Genomic DNA, 22555 nt, shown 5'->3' with positions numbered 1-22555 from the left:
CACTAATATGACTAGAAGTCTAATATACATCAAATATTCTAAGAGATTAAATCCTAGTAGGTTTCTATCTCTATCACTCGCAGTCGTAGCGGGAGGAGGGCGTACGCTAAGATTGGATCTGAAATCCAAAAACAAGTGTCGAGGAAGGCCCTTAGTGAAAATGTCTGCAAACTGATATCGCGAAGGAACGTGCAACACCCGGACATGACCCAACGCTACTTTCTCGCGAACAAAATGGATGTCCATTTCCACATGTTTGGTGCGCTGATGTTGGACGGGGTTGCTGGATAAATAAATAGCACTGACATTATCACAATAAACAATGGTGGCCTGACGTAGAGGGAAATGTAACTCAAGAAGAAGGTTACGTAGCCAACACGCCTCTGCAATGACGTTCGCGACACCTCTATATTCTGCCTCTGCGCTTGATCTAGAAAGAGTAGGTTAACGCTTAGAAGACCAAGAAATAAGATTGTCGCCTAAGAAGCAACAATATCCCGAAGTCGAACGACGAGTGTCAGGACACCCACCCCAATCTGCATCAGTATATGTAATCAAGTGTAAAGTAGATGTAGGATATAAATGTAATCCGTGATCAATGGTGCCCTGAATGTAGTGAAGAATGCGCTTTAATGCATTAAAATGAGGCTCCCTGGGATCATGCATGAAAAGGCATACTTGCTGAACCGCGTAGGCAATGTTAGGGCGAGTAAAAGTAAGGTACTGAAGTGCACCTGCCAAACTGCGGTAATGAGTAGGATCCTGCACAGAAGGACCGGAATCCGCACTTAGCTTTGCATTAGTATTGACAGGAGTGGCAGCAGGCTTACATGTTCCCATGCCTGCACGTTCCAGAATTTCCTGTGCATACTTTTGCTGGGAAAGTAACATGTAGGAAGGAGTACGTGTGACGGAAATACCTAGAAAATAGTTCAATGGCCCCAAATCTGACATGGGAAATTCCGTTTGCAAATGAGAAATTAAGCGATCAAGAAAAGGATTAGAGGAAGTGCATAGAATAATATCATCAACATAAAGCAATAAGTAAGCCATATCATCACCATTGCGAAAATTGAATAGGGAGGTGTCACTCTTTGCAATAGTGAAACCCATCTGCAATAAGAATTTAGCAAATCGCTGATACCACCCCCGATGGGCATGTTTCAGGCCGTATAGTGCTTTCCTAAATAAGCATAAATAATTAGGAGCCCGTCTGTCAACAAAACCTAGTGGTTGATGCATATAAACCGTGTCCTGTAGATCACCATGTAAAAATGCATTTTTCAAATCAAGATGATGAATAGACCATTTTCTAGCCATAGCTAGACCCAGAACAGTGCGGATTGTAGCAGGCTTGACAACTGGGCTGAAAGTCTCATCACAATCTACACCTTTTTTCTGCGACCTGCCATCACAAACAAGTCTAGCTTTGTGCCTTAAAAGGTCACCTTTGTCATTTTCTTTGTGAGAAAAAATCCACATAAAATTCACAACATTCACCCCCGTAGGCTTAGGCACCAAATCCCAAGTCCTAGTTTTAATTAAAGCACCATATTCATCTTGCATCGCCGAATTCCAATTATATCAGTTAAGGCAAGCTTGTGATTTTTTGGAAGTGGGGAGCGGGTTAGGACTGGGCCACTAGGAAGGATGGAAAGGCCATACTTAGGATTGGGCTTGAAAATCCCATGGTGACTTCGTGTGATTCGGGGCGAGGGTGGGGCTGGGCGGGTCGGGCGGATGGGCGGAGCACCGCGGAGAGGGGGGGAGTATATCTGATATGTGCGTCCATGGGAGTATGCTGGTCCAGATTGAAAGGTATGGGTTTTACCACATGTTGGGCCAGACTTGGACACTGGAAGGGAGTACCGGATTGGACTTGGGATGTTGGGTGATGGCTGGCCTGTTGGGGAGGGGGAGTTGGTGAGATGTATTGAGGAGAGAAATGAGTGGGATGTTGTGTGTTGCTTTGAGGGGATTGCAACAAACTGGGCCGTTGGACAGGAGTGGCGGATTGCTCAGGCCCACCCTTGTCCAACGGTGCAGGTAACCCAGAATGCCCACGTTGTGGGCCAGACTGCTGCATTGAGCCAGCATGTTACAGCCACGACAAAGAAAAGAGGGGGTTGGGCTCGTCTGAGTCAAGAAAAGAATAGTCCGCACTCCTAAATTGATTTAAATCCCGGAATGGAAATATATTTTCATTAAAAGTGACATGTCGAGATATTGTTATTTTCATAGTGGATATGTTTAGGCATTTGTATCCTCTATGATTAAATGGGTAACCCAAGAATACACATGGGGTGGATCGTGGAGCCAATTTATGCGGGGCCGTAGCCGTGAGATTAGGAAAACATAGACACCCAAAAATCCTAATGTGGTCATAAGACGGGATTTTTCGAAATAAAACCTCTGCAGGAGTAGTGTTATTTAGTGCCTTTGTAGGTAAAACATTAATTAAATAGGTTGTCATTTCAAGTGATTCAATCCAATAGGATGGTGGAAGAGAAGCATGAAAAAGTAATGTCCGTGACATATTATTAAGCGTTTTTATCATGCGTTCAGCTTTACCATTTTGGGATGATGTGTGGGGACACAAAAAACGAAAAATCATACCATTCTTGACACAGAATAATTTAAACGGGTCGTTGTCAAATTCTCTCCCATGGTCACATTGAAAGGATTTAACAGGTCGTTCAAATTGTGTTAGGACATATTGTCGAAAATTCAGAAAAGACTGAAATGCTTGAGATTTGTATTGTAGGGGTATGGTCCACACAAAATGGGTAAAATCATCCAAAAGTACTAAATAATATTTATGTCCTTTATTACTACGAATAGGAGAAGTCCATAAATAAGCATGAATTATATCAAAAGCAGAAGAAGTAGTACTAATTGAATTATGATACGGTAAACGAGAATGTTTTCCTAATTGACAAGAATTGCAAAAATTAGAGTCATGTCCCTTATTACAAGAAATAAATTGCTTAGCCCTAAGAATGCTTAGAATATGCGGTCCTGGATGTCCAAGTCTACTATGCCAGGTAGTTGGTGACGTGGCCGTGAGTGCGGTTGCAAGACAAGTTGATGGAGTGTTGGTGGTGATAGGATACAGGTCCCCCGAACTATTACATCTCGTTACTATATTCCCCGTACGAAGATCCTTCACAGAAAAACCATTAGGGTCAAATTCAATTGAAACTTTATTATCTGTGGTGAATTTACGCACTGAAATTAAATTTTTAATTATTTGGGGAGCAAGTAGGACATCACGAAGATTTAAGGGCGGGTTGGGATGGGGAAGGGTCGTATGACCATAACCTGTAACTGGAATGCGATGACCATTACCAACTAACATATTATTATTGGTACTTAAGTTAAAAAGGGGTGTGAGTGTACCTCCATTATTGGTCATATGAGATGAAGCTCCGGAATCCATGTACCATCACTACTACAAAATAGGGAATAGAAAACGCTGAATAAAGAACGGTTAAGTTTGTTAAGCGTTATCTAGGAGTATAGAGAACGCATTTCTCTTATAACTGTTATATGAAAAAAAGAATAGAGGACGGTTACCTTACCTAACCGTCTTTTAATCTTTACATAATAAAAAAAAATTAAATTTAAAATATCTACTCCCTCCGTCCCGGAATACTTGACCTGTTTTCCTTATCGAGCCGTCCCTTAATACTTGACCTGTTTCTAAAAATGGAAATATTCTACCAATATTATATTATTTCTCACTCCACCCCTATTAACCCACCTACCCCCTACTCCATACAAAAAATAATTAAAAATTCAACCCCTACTCTCCCCCAACCCCACCTCTTAACCCACCCCCCACTAACTACATTAAAATAATACCCCACTATCAACTACTACCTATTAAATTAAATAAGTCAATTCAAGTCCCTTAAACTCTGTGCCGGTCAAATCGGGTCGAGTATTCCGGGACGGAGGGAGTAATACAATATGCAGCTGTATTCTAGATACCCGCTTTGTATTCTTTTACAAATTTATTTTACAATAAAAAAATAAACTTTAATTTAAAAATCGGCTGACGTTTATGTTATTTCCAAAATCAATATCTCAATTAACAAAATCAAACCATCATTTTTAAGAGAAAAAAATTACCAAAACAAGATTTTATTAGGCGGCATATCCCAGAATCCCTCAAGATCGAAAACCCTGGTGAGTTTTTTTACTTCTTCTTCTCAAACTAAATCTGATTGTATTTTTATGTTTTGAGGGTTTCTTGCTTTTGATTCTTGCGCCTGGGATTTCTTTGGTTTTTTTTTTTTAATTGAATTGGTGTTGATTGTCCTAGGGTATTCTTTCTTCACTTGGATTGTGGGAAAGATCCTATTTTTAGGTCTCAGTAATGCCGAAAAAATCACCTTGCTTCATATGAGGTTCCAAATTCAACTTTTGCTCTCAATTTTAATTCGTGATTTTGTAGTGAGATTTTTAATTTACTTTGTTGGAGTAATTTTTAATTAGTGTTTCTGGCAAATTTTTGATATAATTCTGATTTATATTACTGAATTACATTGAGCATTTAAAAAAGTTTTTATAATACCTGAATTGCATCGGGTGTGTTGGGAGCTTGGCTTGCTTCTGCTGCGCTAAGTGCAGGTTGTAGCTTTGCATTTGTTTGCTAGTTTCAGGCTGAGTTCAATTCTGGTTGTATCTGGATAGGGTGCTATGTTCTATTTTTGGTGTTTGCAGGGACTGTTTTCTTTTGTTCTTACAGTCTGGTTGAAGGTCTTATATGTTGGGGTCTACTCCTTTCTGTATGTTGCAGCTTCTTTTCTTTGTTGGCTGGCAGTTCCAGTGTTTCTGCTGCTCTGTTATGTCCTGATGTGCTGTTGTTTTAACTGCTGTGGAGAGTACTTGCTAGCTGCAGATCTGCTTTATGCAGGTGCTTGTTCGTGTTGAGCCACTTACTGCAGTTTAGGTGTTGTTGTGTTTGTTCGAGTGCGGGCTGTGCACCCTTTCCTGTTGTCTTGTTTCTTTGTTTGAATTTTGATTGTTTCTACCTTTTGGTAAATGTGTTACTGGATTGAAATGTTCGACCTTTTGTAAGTCTGTAAGTTCTGCTCAACCTGCTAAGGTTGAAAGTTATCATTAACATGGCCTTTAACGTGCTTTCATAAAAGAATTTTCATTGCATGAAGAAACCTGGATTGTATACTCTGAAGATAATCCAGTTATTTAATGTAGATTTGATAAATACTCCGTAGTTCTCTTGTATGGAGCCACCTTAATCTTGGGACTTCTACGATGTTATCTTCCCCTCGTGGTCCCCATCCCTTGAGACAAGGAAAATGAGATGGGGTTTTGGGTAAGAAAATGAATGGATGTTAAAGAAACTCGTATGTGACTGTCTGATAATAGGCTTAAATTTTGCAGAATGGTCACTAAATATGAACATAACCTGGTTCTTGTTTTTGTGGTCTCTAACTTTTGTTATATGCTCATTTCAGCATTATATGCTAGTTGTTTAGTGGGGAACTTTGTGGAACAACTATGGAGTTTTGCTTGGCCAGCTGCTATTGCAATGATCCATCCAAGCCTTCTTCCTGTTGCAGTCATGAGCTTTTTTACTAAGGTGGCTTTGTCCCCTAAAACTAGTTGAGCATGCAACGTTGTGATAAAATGTAGTTCTAACTCCTAATTTATTTAAATTGTGGACAACTTGCAGTTATTCTTGGAGGGCCATTAGTTGGAAAACTTATGGATCATTACCCCAGAGTACATGCATTTAATTTTCTAAGCTTTATCCAGGTAATCCTCTTATAATCTTATTTCATTCAATAATCACTATGCTATTTTGTATCACTTTCTCATCTTTCTAAGATTCACTTCATATGGTATAACTGACCCTATATTGCTACTCATAATGTATTGCTAACTCATTCTTCAGCTGCTAGGCTCTACAGGGAGAAGTGTACGGTATAACTAAAAATGCACGTCATTTTGTTGAATAACTGTATGACTCACATCTGCATTAGCTTGTCTGTCATTTCTTACAGGTTTGTCACCGTCTCTTACATGCCCGATAACCAAAAACTTTAGTTACACTATACTTATAAAAAAAAAAACCTGCTAGTAAGTGACATTATATCTACAATAAGCACCCAGGGGAAAGCAGAGTGCTAGTATTTCCTCAGATCTCAAGCTAAAGACCAAGGCTAGGAAACTGCTTCCACTCTTCCCCTAAGGAAAGTGTCAGAAAATGCTAGTAAATCTACAATCAATGAATGTGGAAACTAAATAGTCAGCTAGATTACTTAAAGTTCCCCATACAAAGGCCTTCTTGACTCGTGAGAATCCAACTACGGAGTACTGCACCACCTTCGTTTTCAGTTATTGCCTTATTGCCTTATTGATACTTACCAGAATTCCAAACGGCTAGCCTGTCTGTCTGCACGCACCTCCCTGCAAGTCTGTTGCTGTTGTTGTTTGTCTAGACTTGTGCCTTCTCCTGTAAACCATTTGGACAGGTGGACCATTAGTACGATCCATTACAATCACACTATACACTTATGACATTAGGATCTATGTTATTCTTCCTCTAATTTTTAATTTGGTATATATACCCATTATTTAGTGTTAAATTTATTACTCTTAATTACATTTTAACTTGTCTTGTAGTATTTTAACAAAGCTCTTAAGCTAGCTCAAGGAGATGGTCGGTTACCTCAGTTCACTCCTGCAGACGAACTGCCCTGTTACCTCAGTTTGTTCCTGCAGACGAACTGCCTTGTTGCTGCAGAAGCTCCAGTTGTTGCTGCTGCAGAAGCTCCGGTTGTTGCTGCTGCTGCTGCAGAAGCTCCGGTTGCTGTTGCTGCTGCAGAGTCACCTGTAGCGGCACGCTACAAAAGCTCTTTGATTTTTATTTTTTATTATTGACATCGGAATGGTATTTTTTTTTTTGTGTACCTTGTATAGGATTTTGTTATTGTATGAAAAATAGTATTTTGTTATTGAAGGAAATTATTTTTGGAAAGATTGTGTGGATATCATTTTTATTTTATCTATTTCGATTTGGTTTACGGAGCTAGGATCGTAATATCCTATGTTAGGGATGTGTGAACTGCTATTTTTGAATAATATTTTTTAAAAAGGGGTAGAATATAGAACGGTTGTATAAGGAAATTGCTTTCTATTTTAATATTAAACAAGAAGTATATAGTACGCCTATGTACGGAAGGTGTTATGTATCTCAATATTTAACAGGAAGAATAGAGGACGGTTATGTACGGAGGACGCGCTTTATTATAGAGTATAAGAGACGGTTATGTACGTTAATCGTTCTATATTCCTTCTTCATTTTCTGATTTTAGGAAGGGAATAGAGGACGCTTATCTCTTATCGCTGTACTTTATTACTAGGTATATAAAACGCTTCTTTTACCCGTTTTTTAAGCTTTATAGCGCGCTGAGTTGGAGAACGCCTCTAAGGCGTCCTATAAAGTGTATTTCAACAGTACTCTATGCCCTTTTTTGTAGTAGTGCATGACTTGTCTTGGGGGAATGACATAGTTGCAAAAGAGTTAGCCAATTCCGTTAGAGTCATTTGTTCGAAAAAATACGCTTGTTGCTGTGGTGATGGGGCTTGGGGCTGGGAGAAATAGGCTGGCCGTGAACTTGGGCCAAGGAAACAGCCCTGATGTGGCCTGAACACCTGTTGGGCCGGTTGTTATTATCCATAAGGCTGCTGGATAGCTTGCACTCCTTGTTGTGGGTAAGGAAAAGGACCAGGGGTCCATTGTGGTTGAGCATTCCATGTTTGTGGGCTTGGGCCAACCCAATGGTGCTGATGTTGAGTCTGGGCTGGCGTGGCAAGGGTGGCTTGGTTTGTATTGTTGCCATTGCCGGCCCCGCCCACCACCACCCCTGCCGCCACCGCCTGGGTTGCGAGGTGGCTGGGCAGGCTGGTGGTTGGGTTGGGCCACCGCCGATTGTGGTGGTTGAGCAATGAAAGCGGCATTGGAGCCACTAGTGTCATGAGAACGTCTTTCTTCTTCAGTAAGGAGACGATTTCGAGCGTTCTCAAAAGTAGGGAGAGGATCTGCTTGTTGGATCATGGTTGCCACGGTATCAAAATCAGTGTTCACAAGACCTGCAACAAGACGTAAGACTAATTTTTCTTCCGTCGACGGTTGATCAACATTAGCTAATTGATCTGCCAAAACTTTCAAGTGAGTACAATAAGAATTGACGTCAGAGAAATTATTTAGATGTAAAGTAGTGAATTGATTCTCAAGATACACTACCCTGGTGTTTTTGTTATCTTGAAAAATCTCTTTGAGTTTGTTCCAGATTTGTTGTGCCGTATCTCCTCGGCGGAGGATCGTTTGCAATAAATCAGTAGATATTGTCCCATAAATCCATTGTTTCACAATCGAATCTAAACGCTTCCGCAGGGGTTTAGATATATCGGTTGGTTTAGGAATACTTGGATCTATGTGATCTAGAACATTAAAAGCATGAGCATGACATTCAAATAATTCAACCCAATTGGAATATTGTACCTTTTCACGATCAAGAATGAGAGAATAGCATTCTTGATGTTGTTGACTCCTAGTGCCGGGTGAAATTCCAAAGGTGGTGGAGGAGGGATGTCGCCATCTTTGGTCATGATGTGGGGTATACTACTACCTTACGTAAGAATTAAAAAGGATGTATCTTTAATTTGTGGGATTGATGGAAGGGCGCAAACTAATTTTTAGAAAAAGACGACAAAGGCAGGCGGAAGACAATGGGGCGCAACACTAATTACCAAGATCAGACAAATTAAAGACAAAACTATAAAATTTGTGGAAGCTAATTTTTCTACAACCTAGGCTGTGATACCATGTTAGATTTTGTGAAACTCCTTAAATTGGAGTGTATTCCATTGATCGAATATATAGGGATTACAATATGAGTCCTAATATAATTAGGAACACTAATATGACTAGAAGTCTAATATACATCAAATATCCTAAGAGATTAAATCCTAGTAGATTTCTATCTCTATCACAAATGTTCATGCTTGAGTAGAGTAGAGAGACATTTACTTGCCATATCTATACTAGATGGAATCCCTCTTCCCTACCCCTGTCCATTTATATTGATTACACCATGTTTGTACATTAGTGACAAGTTGTACAACCAACTCAAAAAGTTTTACCTTAACAAAATTAAACCAGTGTAATATTTGCATATACAACATCAAAACGACAGTGCGTATATATCTTGCATGATTTAATAAATAAATATAAATAATATTTTTTTTCTAAACCAACATGCTAAATACTTTAAGCTTAATAAATTTACAAATCAAACAATAAAATCAAACTTCATTGCATACTCACATACGACTTGCGGAGAAGACATTCATTTATCACGAAATACTTGGTACGGAGTATCAAATAATTTAACACAGTTAAACTACACGGTTACCCTTTTTGTTGTAACCAACTAACCATGTTAATTGCTATAAAAAAATCAACTTGCAATTCCATTAAAAGCGTAAACAATATCAAAAATTGTAAATGATAATTACAAGTTGCAAAGCATCAGGAGAAACATCCAGCAAGCATCATAATAAAGTATATTAATCATATCAATTTGTGCTCCATAATTGCAAATCCCAAATATTGAAACGGTTTCGAGTAATTTTACCATGCACGGAATATATATTAATCTAATTTAAATATCAAACCATCAAAGTAGACTTACATTATGTAGACAATATCCTTTGCTTGAATCTAACGGCGGTAATTTTCTTTGGGTTTTCTTTCTTCTCAGTCGGTTAAGGTTTGGTGCTAATAACGTGTTGTGAATAAACAGGAGAAATAAGAGGGAGAATAGTATTGTGTGTCTTATTCCATATAGTACCGGATATATATAGGATACAACAGTTAGGGTTTTGCTGAACCCTAGAATATTCCAGGGGTATAATGGACATCCATATTATATTTCATAACACTCCCCTTGGATGTCCATTGTACAAAAATAAAATTTCTCTCTTAAAATAAAATATTTCCTAAAACCTTACCCGGAAAACCCAGTGGGAAAATCCATGGTTAAGGGAAAAAGAGTGCACCGCACATCTACTCCCCCTCATGATTACATAACTTGAGATCTTTGAGACGACGCAATCCAATCTGGTAAACTAATTTCTTGAAAGTAGCAGTTGGAAGTGCCTTGGTAAATAGGTCTGCCAAATTTTCACTTGAACGAATCTGCAGAACCTGTACATCACCATTCTTTTGCAGGTCATGGGTGAAGCAGCATTTTGGTAAAATGTGCTTTCACTAGTAGAAAAAACCCTTGTTGCAGCGGGCTTTTAGACCCCTGTTGCAGCGTACATCGTATGCTGCAACTGGGGGGCCTGCAACAAGTATTGACTTGTTGCAGCGTACAATGTACGCTGCGAAAAGTACTTTTTTGCAGCGTACATTTGCATGTACGCTGCAACAAGTCGCAAAATTGTGGCAAAAATATGGGTCTTTTGCAGCGTACAAATTCATGTACGCTGCAAAAGACCCCACTTGTTGCAGGGTACATCTATTTGTACGCTGCAACAAGTCTGAAATTTTGCAAAAATTTTCACCCTTGTTGCAGCGTACATATATATATGTACGCTGCAACAAAGCACTTTTGGCGGGAAAATTTTAGTTTTATTTTAGTTTTGTTTAGGGATACCTAGAGTGCCTTGCACCAAATATAGAAACCTATCACAACAATAATAGAATATCGCAACCTGTATAACAAATATAAAAACAATAACTGGTGTTTTGTATATATATCCCAAAACCAAAGTGCACGTACCATATATATACATTTAAATAAATATATGTACGTTCCAATTTCAACGTAATCATACATTTCAACATAAAAAATTGTTCTATAACATCTAAACCAACTCGTTCAAGCGCCCTCAGATCAATAATAAATACATGCTGGTATAAAACTTAGCCCATTGCTCACGAACCACATCATTTTCCTCACTAGCATAAGGCGCAGTCTTCGGAGAATAGACCTTTACAAAAACAAAATTTTGATGGGATCATTAGATCGATTAAATGCAAATGAAATGTCACATTTTAACATTCAATCAACTAATGACAATGTACTAATAGTCTAGAATACGAATCAATTAAGAGTAAGAAAAATTAATTGATTACCTATAACGACCCAAAGTTGGGAGCGGAAATGTCATTTTAGCTCTAAATATGACCTATAACGACCCAACGAGCCTTAAATGTGCATAAATAGGTTCGAATGAGTTTTAGAAAGTTAAAACTATGCATATTAGTCATGTAATAAGAATTAAATGTATCCTTAGTTTCTTTAGTTCAAAGTTGGGAGCGGAAATGTCATTTTAGCCTAAATATGACCTATAAGTCTATAACGACCCAATGATCTTAAATGTGCATAAATAGATTCAAATAAGTTTTAGAAAGTTAAAACTATGCATATTAGTCATGTCATAAGAATCAAATGAGTCCTTATGTTCTTTAGTTCAAAGTTGGGAGCATAAATGTCATTTTAGCCTAAATATGACATATAACGACCCAATGAGGCTTAAATGTGCATAAATAGATTCAAATGAGTTTGAGAAAGTTAAATCTATGCATTTTAGTCATGTAATAAGAATCAAATGTATCCTTAGGTTCTTTAGTTCAAAGTTGGGAGCGGAAATATCATTTTAGCTCTAAATATGACCTATAAAGATCCAGTGAGTCTTAAATGTGCATAAATAGATTGCAATGAGTTTTAGAGAGTTAAAACTATGCATATTAATCATGTAATAAGAATCAAATGAGTCCTTATGTTCTTTAGTTCAAAGTTGGGAGCGGAAATGTCATTTTAGCTCTAAATATGACCTATAACGACCCAATGACCCTTAAATGTGCATAAATAGATTCGAATTAGTTTTAGAAAGTTAAAACTATGCATATTAGTCATGTAATAAGAATCAAACGATTCCTTAGGTTCTTTAGTTCAAAGTTGGGAGCGGAAATGTCATTTTAGCCTAAATATGACCTATAACGACCCAATGATCTTGAAATGTGCATAAATAGATTCGAATAAGTTTTAGAAAGTTAAAACTATGCATATTAATCATGTAATAAGAATCAAATGAGTCCTTAAGTTCTTTAGTTCAAAGTTGGGAGCGGAAATGTCATTTTAGCCTACATATGACCTATAAGTCTATAACGACCCAATGATCTTTAAATGTGCATAAATAGATTCAAATAAGTTTTAGAAAGTTAAAACTATGCATATTAGTCATGTCATAAGAATCAAATGAGTCCTTATGTTCTTTAGTTCAAAGTTGGGAGCATAAATGTCATTTTAGCCTACATATGACCTATAACGACCCAATGAGCCTTAAATGTGCATAAATAGATTCAAATGAGTTTTAGAAAGTTAAATCTATGCATTTTAGTCATGTAATAAGAATCAAATGTATCCTTAGGTTCTTTAGTTCAAAGTTGGGAGCGGAAATATCATTTTAGCTTTAAATATGACCTATAACGATCCAGTGAGTCTTAAATGTGCATAAATAGATTGCAATGAGTTTTAGAGAGTTAAAACTATGCATATTAATCATGTAATAAGAATCAACTGAGTCCTTAGGTTCTTTAGTTCAAAGTTGGGAGCAAAAATGTCATTTTAGCCTAAATATGACCTATAACGACCCAATGACCCTTAAATGTGAATAAATAGATTCGAATGAGTTTTAGAAAGTTAAAACTATGCATATTAGTCATGTAATAAGAATCAAATGAGTCCTTAGGTTTTTTAGTTCAAAGTTGGGAGCGGAAATGTCATTTAAGTCAATTAAGTTAGTGCCTAACAATTTACGTAGTATTCCATTAGTTTATATATATATGTTGTAATTTTTATTCCATTAGTTTATATATATATTAGTATTCCATTAGTTTATATATATATATATATATATATATAAAAAAAAAAATCTGAATTTCCGATGTTAGATTTTAAATTTGGGAGGAGCGGCCCTATATAATTAAATTACAACATATCAAAATGTACTAAATCTTACCAAATACAAGTTATACTAATATAACTAACATTAATATATCAACAATTATGTTGCAAAACATTGTGCAATAAGGTACAAAGTTGTACAGTACGTGCCAATCATTAATTCCAAATACACATGTCAATTAAGACATCACAAACAAATATTTCTAGCTCATTTCCATTCCATCAGTTCATATACTAATCACATTGATAAATTTATGCAATATTTAATATTATATTGATAAGACTTTTCTTCAATCAATTTCAAATTCGTTACATCTTAAATAAACAACTTGCATTCCCTTTTATTTTATTTTATTGTATTGACTATCATTTTATCACATTTCAATTCCCTTGTAGGAGATCAGTACGTGTAGCAGATCAGCACTAGTGCAGCAGCAGCAGATCAGCATGTAGGCAGCAGATCAGTGCGGCATCAGCAGCACCGATCAGTGCAGCGGCAGCAGCATCACTGATCCGTGCAGCAGCAGCAGAAGTGATCAATGCAGCAGCACAAATCAGTACAGATCAGTGCATCCCTGTGCATCTTGGTGTGCCTTGTTCCTTTTAAAACTAAGATAGCGTTTTCCAAAAGAAACCTAAACTAAGTTTTGATCGTGCCACAACTCTACTGAAGGTCGTTGGGCAGTGCTTTGAAGCAACTTTTAAAGGTTAAGATAGCTGTTAAAAATGATCGAGCCAGCAAACATTTCAGTAGCTCGCAATAATGTCTTCCAATAACAGACCAAGAATGAGAAACAAGAAAGATTTATGACTCACTCATATATAATACACCTCTACAAGATAGGTTTGGGAGAGGTATCCTAAAAGACAAACCCTGATTAACTTCCTACATTCCTAAACAATCAAGACTCAAGAATGTCTGCAATAAATATACAAGGGAGAGGTAATTGGACGAGGGAGAAAAGGTTAAGCTCAAAGTATCACCCTCCACATTGATGGAGTACTCTTTGATAAGGTAAAGGAGTTTATATGACTGAAAATTTGAGAGATCACTAATCATCTTAAGTTTGGACTAAGTGACTTATCAAGAGTAGCAGTAATAAAGCTTGGAGCTAATGAAGGCTGTGAGAGTGTGAACTACTGAAATCACCTAGGTACCTTAGGGCATAAAGGCTATGCATTTCATTAGGATTCAGCTTATAGATATCAAACCATCAAATAGCCGAATCATAATGACATATGTTACTCATAATTTTTTGCTAAGTTTGTAACAGCACATTCAAAAGTCATATTTATTAGCATCTTCTGGTGAAAATGTCATTTTAGCCTAAATATGACCTATAACGATCCAATGATCCTTAAATGTGCATAAATCGATTGGAACGAGTATTGAAAACTTAAAATTAAGCATATTGATCATGTAATACGTTTGAAATGAGTCCTTAGGTTATTTAGTTCAAAATTGGGAGCGAAAATGCTTTATTTTAGCATAAATATGACCTATAACGACCAAACAAGTCTCAAATGTGCATAAATAGATTGGATTGAGTCTTGAAAACTTAAAACTAATCTTATGAATCATGTAATAAGTTTGAAATGAGTTCTTAACTTCGTTAGTACAAAGTTGTGAGCGAAAATGTCATTTTAGCTTAAATATGACCAATAACGGCCAAACAAGTCTCGAATGTGCAAAAATAGATTGGATTTAGTCTTGAAAAGTTAAAAATAATCATATGAATCATGTAGTAAGTTTGAAATGAGTTTTTAGGTTCGTTAGTTCAAAGTTGGGAGCGAAAATGTCATATTAGCCTAAATATGACCTATAATGGTCAAACAAGTCTCAAATGTGCATAAATAGATTGGATTGAGTCTTGGAAAGTTAAAACTAATCATATGAATCATGTAGTAAGTTTGAAATGAGTTCTTAGGTTCGTTAGTTCAAAGTTGGGAGCGAAAATGCCTCATTTTAGCCTAAATATGACCTATAACGACCAAACAAGTCTCAAATGTGCATAAATCGATTGGATTGAGTCTTGAAAACTTACAATAATCATATTAATCATGTAATAAGTTGGAAGTGAGTCCTTAGGTTCGTTAGTTCAAAGTTGTGAGCGAAAATGTCATTTTAGCCTAAATATGACCTATAATGGCCAAACAAGTCTCAAATGTGCATAAATAGATTGGATTGAGTCTTAGAAAGTTAAAACTAATCATATAAATCATGTAGTAAGTTTGAAATGAGTTCTTAAGTTCGTTAGTTCAAAGTTGGGAGCGAAAATGTCATTTTAGCCTAAATATGACCTATAACGATCCAATGATCCTTAAATGTGCATAAATCGATTGGAACGAGTATTGAAAACTTAAAACTAAGCATATTAATCATGTAATAAGTTTGAAATGAGTCCTTAGGTTATTTAGTTCAAAATTGGGAACGGAAGTCCTTAGGTTCTTAGGTGGCCTGAAGTATAAGATTAATTAGCTCATATGTTTCAGTTATGTACTTCACTTTAATAGCTTCATATTGTTTTTCACTTTTTTGTTCTTCTATAAATAGCGCTTATGAGCAGTACGGACGCAGGATCAGAACATAAGAGCAACTATCTATTTCAGAACATAATCTCTTAATTTATGTTGATACTTCTATTAAGCTCAGGTGTATTACCGTGAAACATTTCTGAATCTTAAGCTGTATTAGGTGTTTGAGAATAAGAGCTAGAATGTGCTTGAATCAGAAACTCTGAAAAGAAATAGTGCTTTGAAGTGGTATAGTTAAGAATAAAAACCTTTATTTAGCAGTGCGTCATTTCAGAAACATAGATGATTTGTTCAACTCCGAAATAAAGCAGTACTTGAGCAGCCTCCATAATTGCCCGATTATTGTAGCTAGAAATCAAAATCCAAAGTAAATTTGAAACAATTAACAAACCACATAATATACACAATGGATGTAATAGAGAAGGTTATTATTAAAAGTAGTATACCGCATAAGTTAGTACCCTACAAGAACAATGTTAAACACAAGAATATAATACCTGAGATGCATTCAACTCTGGAAGACCTGGAGCGCCAAATCGACGAGGCAAAGTATTTCAAACCACCTGCATCTCGACTTCATGTCCCATCAAATGGTGATAAATATACCTGTACCAATTCACAGACTTAAAATATCAAGCAACAAAGTGAAAAGGAATACAATGCTTATAATTGCATGGAAATGCTGACATAAAGAGATGTCAAAGAATAACTAGTATTTTTATAAATTACAACAACTATCAATACATCTTGTTCTCAAAAATCTAACACTGTAGTTGTCAATAAAATCATGTAAATATGGGATAATCAAACTATAAAAGCAAAAAATTAAACAGGAGGGGCAAAAATTGCGTAAAAATCTAATCACAGGGCGATTTAAGGTCTACTTGAAATCTAAATCTCACATTATATATGAAGTATATATCTTTTAAAATCCTTCAAAGTTCATCTCATGTAATTGTTCCACTGTGAGTGGGGCAAAATTTCAGCAGCTCTAGAGTATACGACGACTATACTCGGCGAAGGTAGCACACAAGTCATGTATGACTAGTTTAGGTTAGTCCTAGAATTGTTGTAATCTTGTCCAAGCTAAGGTATGTAGTTTACCAGAGTGTGGCCTCCTGAAAGCGCGACAATATCCTTGTCAGAAAGCCCCATTATGTAAAAGATTTCTCTCAAATGTCCGGCACCTGCAACCCATTTTACGCTGTTAATAACATGTACTACTAAACTGTCATATTACTGATGAGAGGGTAGAATACGTACGTACCTTGATTTGCATCAGGAAGGCGTCCTTCATCAGGAGAATCTGCGCAATCCTGGTATAACATCGATAATCAGGTACTATTGTTATACAATAACGAACAAGAATATAACAATCATGAATGTATAGGAAGCACAAACCATTCTTCCTGGAACAAAGTCGATGGTTGGCCCTCCTGTGACTTCAACCGCAACAACCCCAGCAAGCTGAAATTAAGAAACAAGGGATCGATGCTTGAGAATTAATGACCTAGAAAGGATGCAGTTTGAATCATATAACCAGGAAATTCACCTGATAATCTTTGGGTGATTAGCCTTAACCTCTTTTGAGATCAGCGACCAAAATAGTTCAATTACTGCTACTAGAAATTATTATGCACAATTAATCAGTTTTAGCTCACCACAAAGTTCAACAGCAATCTTGAGGCCACTGCTGGCTTTGTAAACCTTATCAAAATAGTTCAACATTTGTTTTAGTTCACATGATTAGCCTAATTGAACAACAGCCAAAAAAAAATCAAAAAAAAATATAAATTGAACAAAACCCTAATCTAAAAACGAAATACAACTAGGAAGATAATTACTTACTGGTTGTGGCGAGGAGAGTAACGGCCGAGCAAGCACCGGAACCAGGACGCGACGGGGGGACGCTGAACCCCCAGCCGACCAAGCTGACCGAATTTTCAGCAATTGAAAAGCCACCCATCGGAGAGGACAGCGACGGGGGAGATGAGGCGAGAACAGACATCCACCGGAGAGGACAGCGACGTAGGGCCGAGCAAGGGCGGATTTCGACGGCGACGCAGGGCCGAACAAGGGTTGGAGTTCGACGGCGACGGCAAAAGATTGGGAGATGTTTGGAGAGTTGGAGTTGAGCGCGAGGAAATGAGTTCTAAAATTTTGAGATATTTTGGAGTATTTTGAATTGCAGTATTTTGAAACAAGGAGCCCGCAGCAAATTTTGAGCTAACACGGATCAGGACCTGTTGCAGGGTACAATAGCATGTACGCTGCAACAGAGTCTGTATATTGCTGCGGGCTTTAATTTTGTACGCTGCAATAAACTATTTCGCAGCGAACAATAAAAATGTACGCTGCGATAACCCTTTAAAAGGTTTGACCCGCGTTGACCGACTGGTTGTTGAAGCGTATTAATACTTGTACGCTGCAATAAGGGGGTTGCAACAGGGGTTTTTTCTACTAGTGTTTGTTCTATCACCTTTGATGTACCCATCCTTGAGCCGTGCAATGCATTTGCATTATCCTCATACATAACTGTTGGAGCTTCTTTCCCTGTGGATATGCCACAATCTTCTCGTATATGTTGAATTACAGACCTTAACCATACACATTCACGACTAGCTTGATGGATAGATAAAATTTCTGCATGGTTAGAAGATGTAGCTGCAATAGTTTGCTTCATGGAACGCCAAGATATGGCAGTACCACCACATGTGAACACATATCCTGTTTGTGATCGAACATTATGAGGATTAGACAAATACCCTGCATCTGCAAAGCCAATTAAGTCTTCATTGGTCTGCATGGTTAGAAAAGAATAATCTCATATCTTTCGTTCCTTGGAGGTAACGAAGTACATGTTTTATCCCATTCCAATGCCTTCGCGTTGGACATGAGCTAAACATTTCTAACAAATTTACTGTAAATGATATGTCAGGTCTCGTATGACTAGCAAGGTACATCAATGCCCCTATTGGACTTAAGTATGGTACTTCAGGACCAAGGATTTTTTCATTGTTTTCTCGAGGGCGAAATGGGTATTTATCCACATCTAGTGATCTTACAACCATTGGGCTACTCAGCGGATGTGCTTGATCCAGAGAGAACATTTTCAGTACCTTTTCTGTGTATGTTGTTTGATGCACAAGGATTCCATTCTTTAGGTTCTCAATTTGTAGCCCTAAGCAAAATTTTGTATTTCCAAGATCTTTCATCTCAAATTCTTTGTTAAACTATTCCACTATATGTGATATCTCTTCAAGAGTCCCAACAATGTTTAAATCATCAACATACACTGCAATTATTACGAATTCTGCCCCAAATCTCTTTATAAAAATGCATGGACTAATGGGGTCATTCTTATAGCCTTCCTTTAACAAGTACTCACTTAGGTGATTATACCACATATGCCCTGATTGTTTCAATCCATAAAGAGATCTATTAAATTTTATGCAGTAATGTTCTCGAGAACTAGAATTTGCTGCTTCTGGCAGTTTATATCCTTCTGGGACTTTCATATAAATGTCATTGTCCAGTGACCCATATAAGTAGGTTGTGACTACATCCATTAAACGTAAATCAAGTCATTCTCTAATTGCCATAAATTGATAAGGAACCTGAAAGTAGTTGCGTCCACCACAGGAGAGTATGTTTCTTCATAATCGATTCCAGGTCTTTGTGAGAATCCTTGTGCAACTAAACGTGCTTTGTATCGCACAATTTTCCCATCTTCATTCTTCTTTCGCACAAAGATCCATTTATGTCCAACTGGCTTTACACCTTTAGGTGTACGGACTACTGGTTCAAATACTTCTCTCTTTGCAAGAGATTTTAATTCCGCCTCAATTGCTTCCTTCCATTTTGGCGAATTATCACTTTGTGTACACTCTTCAATAGACTTTGGTTCTCGATCCTAATTTTCATCCATAACATCAAATGGTACATTGCATGCAAAAATTTCACCGGCATCGATTTTATTTCGGTTCCATTTTATTCCAGACATGGCATAATAGTTCAGATCTCTTCATTGTCAGGTACCTGAATTTCTTCATTTGTCATGTCTAAAGTCTCTTCTAGAGATCCTTCAGAATTCTTTGCTTCCTCGGTCTGGCCATTATCAATCGCCGTTCCTTTTCTTTTTCGAGGATTCTTATCTTTGTAACCAATAGGTCTACCACGCTTCAGGCGTGCTGTAGACTCGCTAGCAGTTTGATATTGTCCTGCTGGGACATCAATTTTAAATGGAGCGTTTACAACTGGTATATGTGACTTGATCACTCTATTTGGATTTATAAATGCGTAGGGCAATTGATTTGCTAAGCTTTGTAAATGAATTATCCTTTGTACTTCTAATTCACATTGTTTAGTACGAGGATCAAGATGAGACAATAATAATTCATTCCAACTGATTTCCTTCTCCAGCTGTTTATTTTCTCCCCCTAACGTTGGAAAGACTGACTCATTAAAATGAAGGTCTGTAAATCGAGCCTTAAATAGATCCCCTGTAGATGGCTCTAGATATTTAATTATTGATGGGGATTCAAATCCAACATATACTCCTAACCTCCTTTGAAAGCTCATCTTAGAACGCTGTGGTGGAGCAATTGGAACATATACAACACATCCAAACATATACCGCACATCTGAAGATATAGTTACTTTACAGAACCTATAGTTTCTATAATTTACTCTTTTTGTCTGAAAAAATGAATATATAATTATTCTTAATTTTGTAGTAATTTTTTTACAGTTAAAATTACTTTTATATATGATATAGTTACCCTTTGGATAGAATAGTTATTCTTATCGAAATGTCTATATTAATTTTTTTTTTCATGATTACTATTCTGAAGAAATAATTACTTTAAAAAACATATAGTTTCTATAATTTAATATTTTTTTCTGCAAGGATGAATATATAATTACTCTTATTTTTTATATTGTTATTTTTTTATAACATTAACTATATAATATATAATAGTAACTATGGAATAGAAATCATTATTATATGGTACTATACTTGTCCACATCATATGACATATTCTTCGAGCCACACCCGTAAACTAATAAGTTCTTCAACCCATAAGGATCACTATCCACGAAACCTAACACAAGCAAATCGTCAAAAGGTGAAACAATTATTGGGCCTATTCACCTTATTCGAGCCTTCTTCGAGCCTAAGCAAAGGTCAATCATTTAAAATTGGAGTAATCGTTAAAAAAGCTCAATCATTCCATCTTTATAATAAAATAAAATGCATCCAATACACCACCACCAACGGTCGCCTCAAACACCGAGCAAAACCACCAACGACATCTGTTACCGGTGTAAAAAGGGGGCCAGTCACTAGGCTAAAAACTGTCCTGAAAGTTCTGACAACAACCGGAGCATGTACAAGAATCAATCCCCCAGTTCTCATCCTACTTGCACCTACGATTATCCGGCCACTCACTTCCCTCGCGGTGCCGGGTTTCGCGAAATCCGCTTCTTTGCCAGGGAAAAAAACCCAACCGCGAATACTACATTTTCCCTGTTTTATTTTGGATTATTACCCGATTCACGCTAATTTACGAAAACACCCTGGTCCATGCTAACTATAGTGTGAACCGGGTCCATACAAGTGGAATTGTTAATTTAATTAATAAACGAATAATTATGCCACTAATAATTTGATTATATACTTATCCATAATAATATCATGAGATATAAATGTAGGTGAGGTATAGAGGATGTATGAGAGAGATGATATTTGGTGTTTGATAAATGTTGTTTTACTACGTATGTTGGTGTTGAGTTTGGTGTTAGAGAGGGAGAAATGGAAAAATATACTCCCTCCGTCCCTTAATACTCGCCACCCGTTTGACCAGTGCGGAGTTTAAGACATTTGAATTGACTTAATAATTTAATGAGTGTTTGTTGATAGTGGGTATTTTTTTTAATATAGTTAGTGGGAAATGTGTAAGGGGTGGGGAGTGGTGAGTGGGGTTGTAAATTTTTAAATAATTTTTTGTAGGGAGTAGAAGTGTAGGTGAGTTAGTATGTAAGTGTGAGAAATAATATAATACTAGATTTTAGCCCGTGCGATGCACGGATCTATTAAATTGTTATGTTTAAATAAAACTCCTATGTATATACCAATTTTATATTCTTTGTGTTAGATTAGATTAGTTTTTGATTTTGCATTGAATTTCATTTTAGATTTTTTTTTATAATTACGAGAGTGTTTGTTTTCGGATGAAATTGTATATGCGTAATATTAATAATTAATTAACAAAAATATCTATGTGACACTTAATTATTTTTCTACGTGGCACTCGACTTTTTTAATTCAAAATTAATTTTGAAATCTTATTTTTCATTGGCCGAAACTAGGGGTGTCAAATCGGGTCATCGGTTCGGTTTCGGTTCGGGTTGAAATCGGTTCATTTTGCTATCGGTTCGGTTCGGGTCGTGTTGAAATTTTAACGGTTCGGTTCGGGTTCGGGTTATGTGTTACGGGTTCATATCGGGTCGGGTTCATACCGGGTCGGGTTCATATCAGGTCGGTTCATATTTGGTCGGGTCATAACCGGGTTAAGTCGGGTTCATATCGGTTCAGGTTCATATCGGGTCGGGTTCATATCGGGTCGGGTTCATATCGGGTCGGGTTCATACCTGGTCGGGTCATGTCGGGTATGTTTGTAGTCGGGTCGGGTCAATTCGGTTCGGTTTGTTAACGAGTTTAGCCGGATTGTAATCGGGTCGGGTTCATATCGGGTAGGTTTCATGTTTAGTTAGATCAATTCGGATACAAATTACAAACAATGTCGAGATATTACTAAAATCACAATTTTCAATACGTTTATACTATAATATCTACATTATTAAAGCAAAGTGACACGTAAAAGAGACCATATAATTTGATTACATGATTTATAACTAATGTTATTTTCTTTTTTGACGAACAACTAATGTATTAATGTTCACTATCCAATTAATTTCATAAACTTAATTAAGAAAAGTCA

The 22555-nt window shown here is 36.8% G+C and overlaps 1 protein-coding gene and 2 long non-coding RNA genes across 4 annotated transcripts; 1 reads left to right on the top strand and 2 right to left on the bottom strand.

The window, feature by feature from the left end:
- Positions 1–444: 444 nt before the first annotated feature.
- Positions 445–1566, bottom strand: LOC130471348 (uncharacterized mitochondrial protein AtMg00810-like). The gene has a single exon (XM_056841408.1). It carries the CDS (start codon positions 1564–1566, stop codon positions 445–447), a length of 1122 nt encoding a protein of 373 aa, XP_056697386.1.
- Positions 1567–4061: 2495 nt separating this feature from the next.
- Positions 4062–6800, top strand: LOC130471829 (uncharacterized). The gene is made up of 4 exons (XR_008932137.1): positions 4062–4191; positions 5487–5611; positions 5705–5787; positions 6658–6800. It is a non-coding gene; the product is annotated as an uncharacterized lncRNA (long non-coding RNA).
- Positions 6801–10770: 3970 nt separating this feature from the next.
- LOC130459169 (uncharacterized) lies at positions 10771–17771 on the bottom strand. Of its 2 annotated transcripts, XR_008918359.1 has the most exons (7): positions 17400–17771; positions 17104–17258; positions 16953–17018; positions 16656–16867; positions 16049–16157; positions 15800–15899; positions 10771–11037 (listed from the first exon to the last, which is right to left on the bottom strand). It is a non-coding gene; the product is annotated as an uncharacterized lncRNA (long non-coding RNA). The 2 variants fall into 2 exon arrangements; XR_008918358.1 differs by lacking the exon at positions 17400–17771 and having other exon boundaries at positions 17104–17334.
- Positions 17772–22555: the final 4784 nt, after the last annotated feature.

This window comes from Spinacia oleracea, chromosome 4, assembly GCF_020520425.1.
Source record: "Spinacia oleracea cultivar Varoflay chromosome 4, BTI_SOV_V1, whole genome shotgun sequence".
NCBI classification, from domain to species: Eukaryota; Viridiplantae; Streptophyta; class Magnoliopsida; order Caryophyllales; family Amaranthaceae; genus Spinacia; species Spinacia oleracea.
The sequence above is the reverse complement of the archived record's forward strand: the minus strand, read 5'-3'. Positions and strand labels throughout refer to the sequence as shown.

Excerpts from the sequence above, each read along its gene's own strand:
- LOC130471348 (XM_056841408.1), bottom strand. The coding sequence starts at position 1,566 with ATGCAAGATGAATATGGTGCTTTAATTAAAACTAGGACTTGGGATTTG.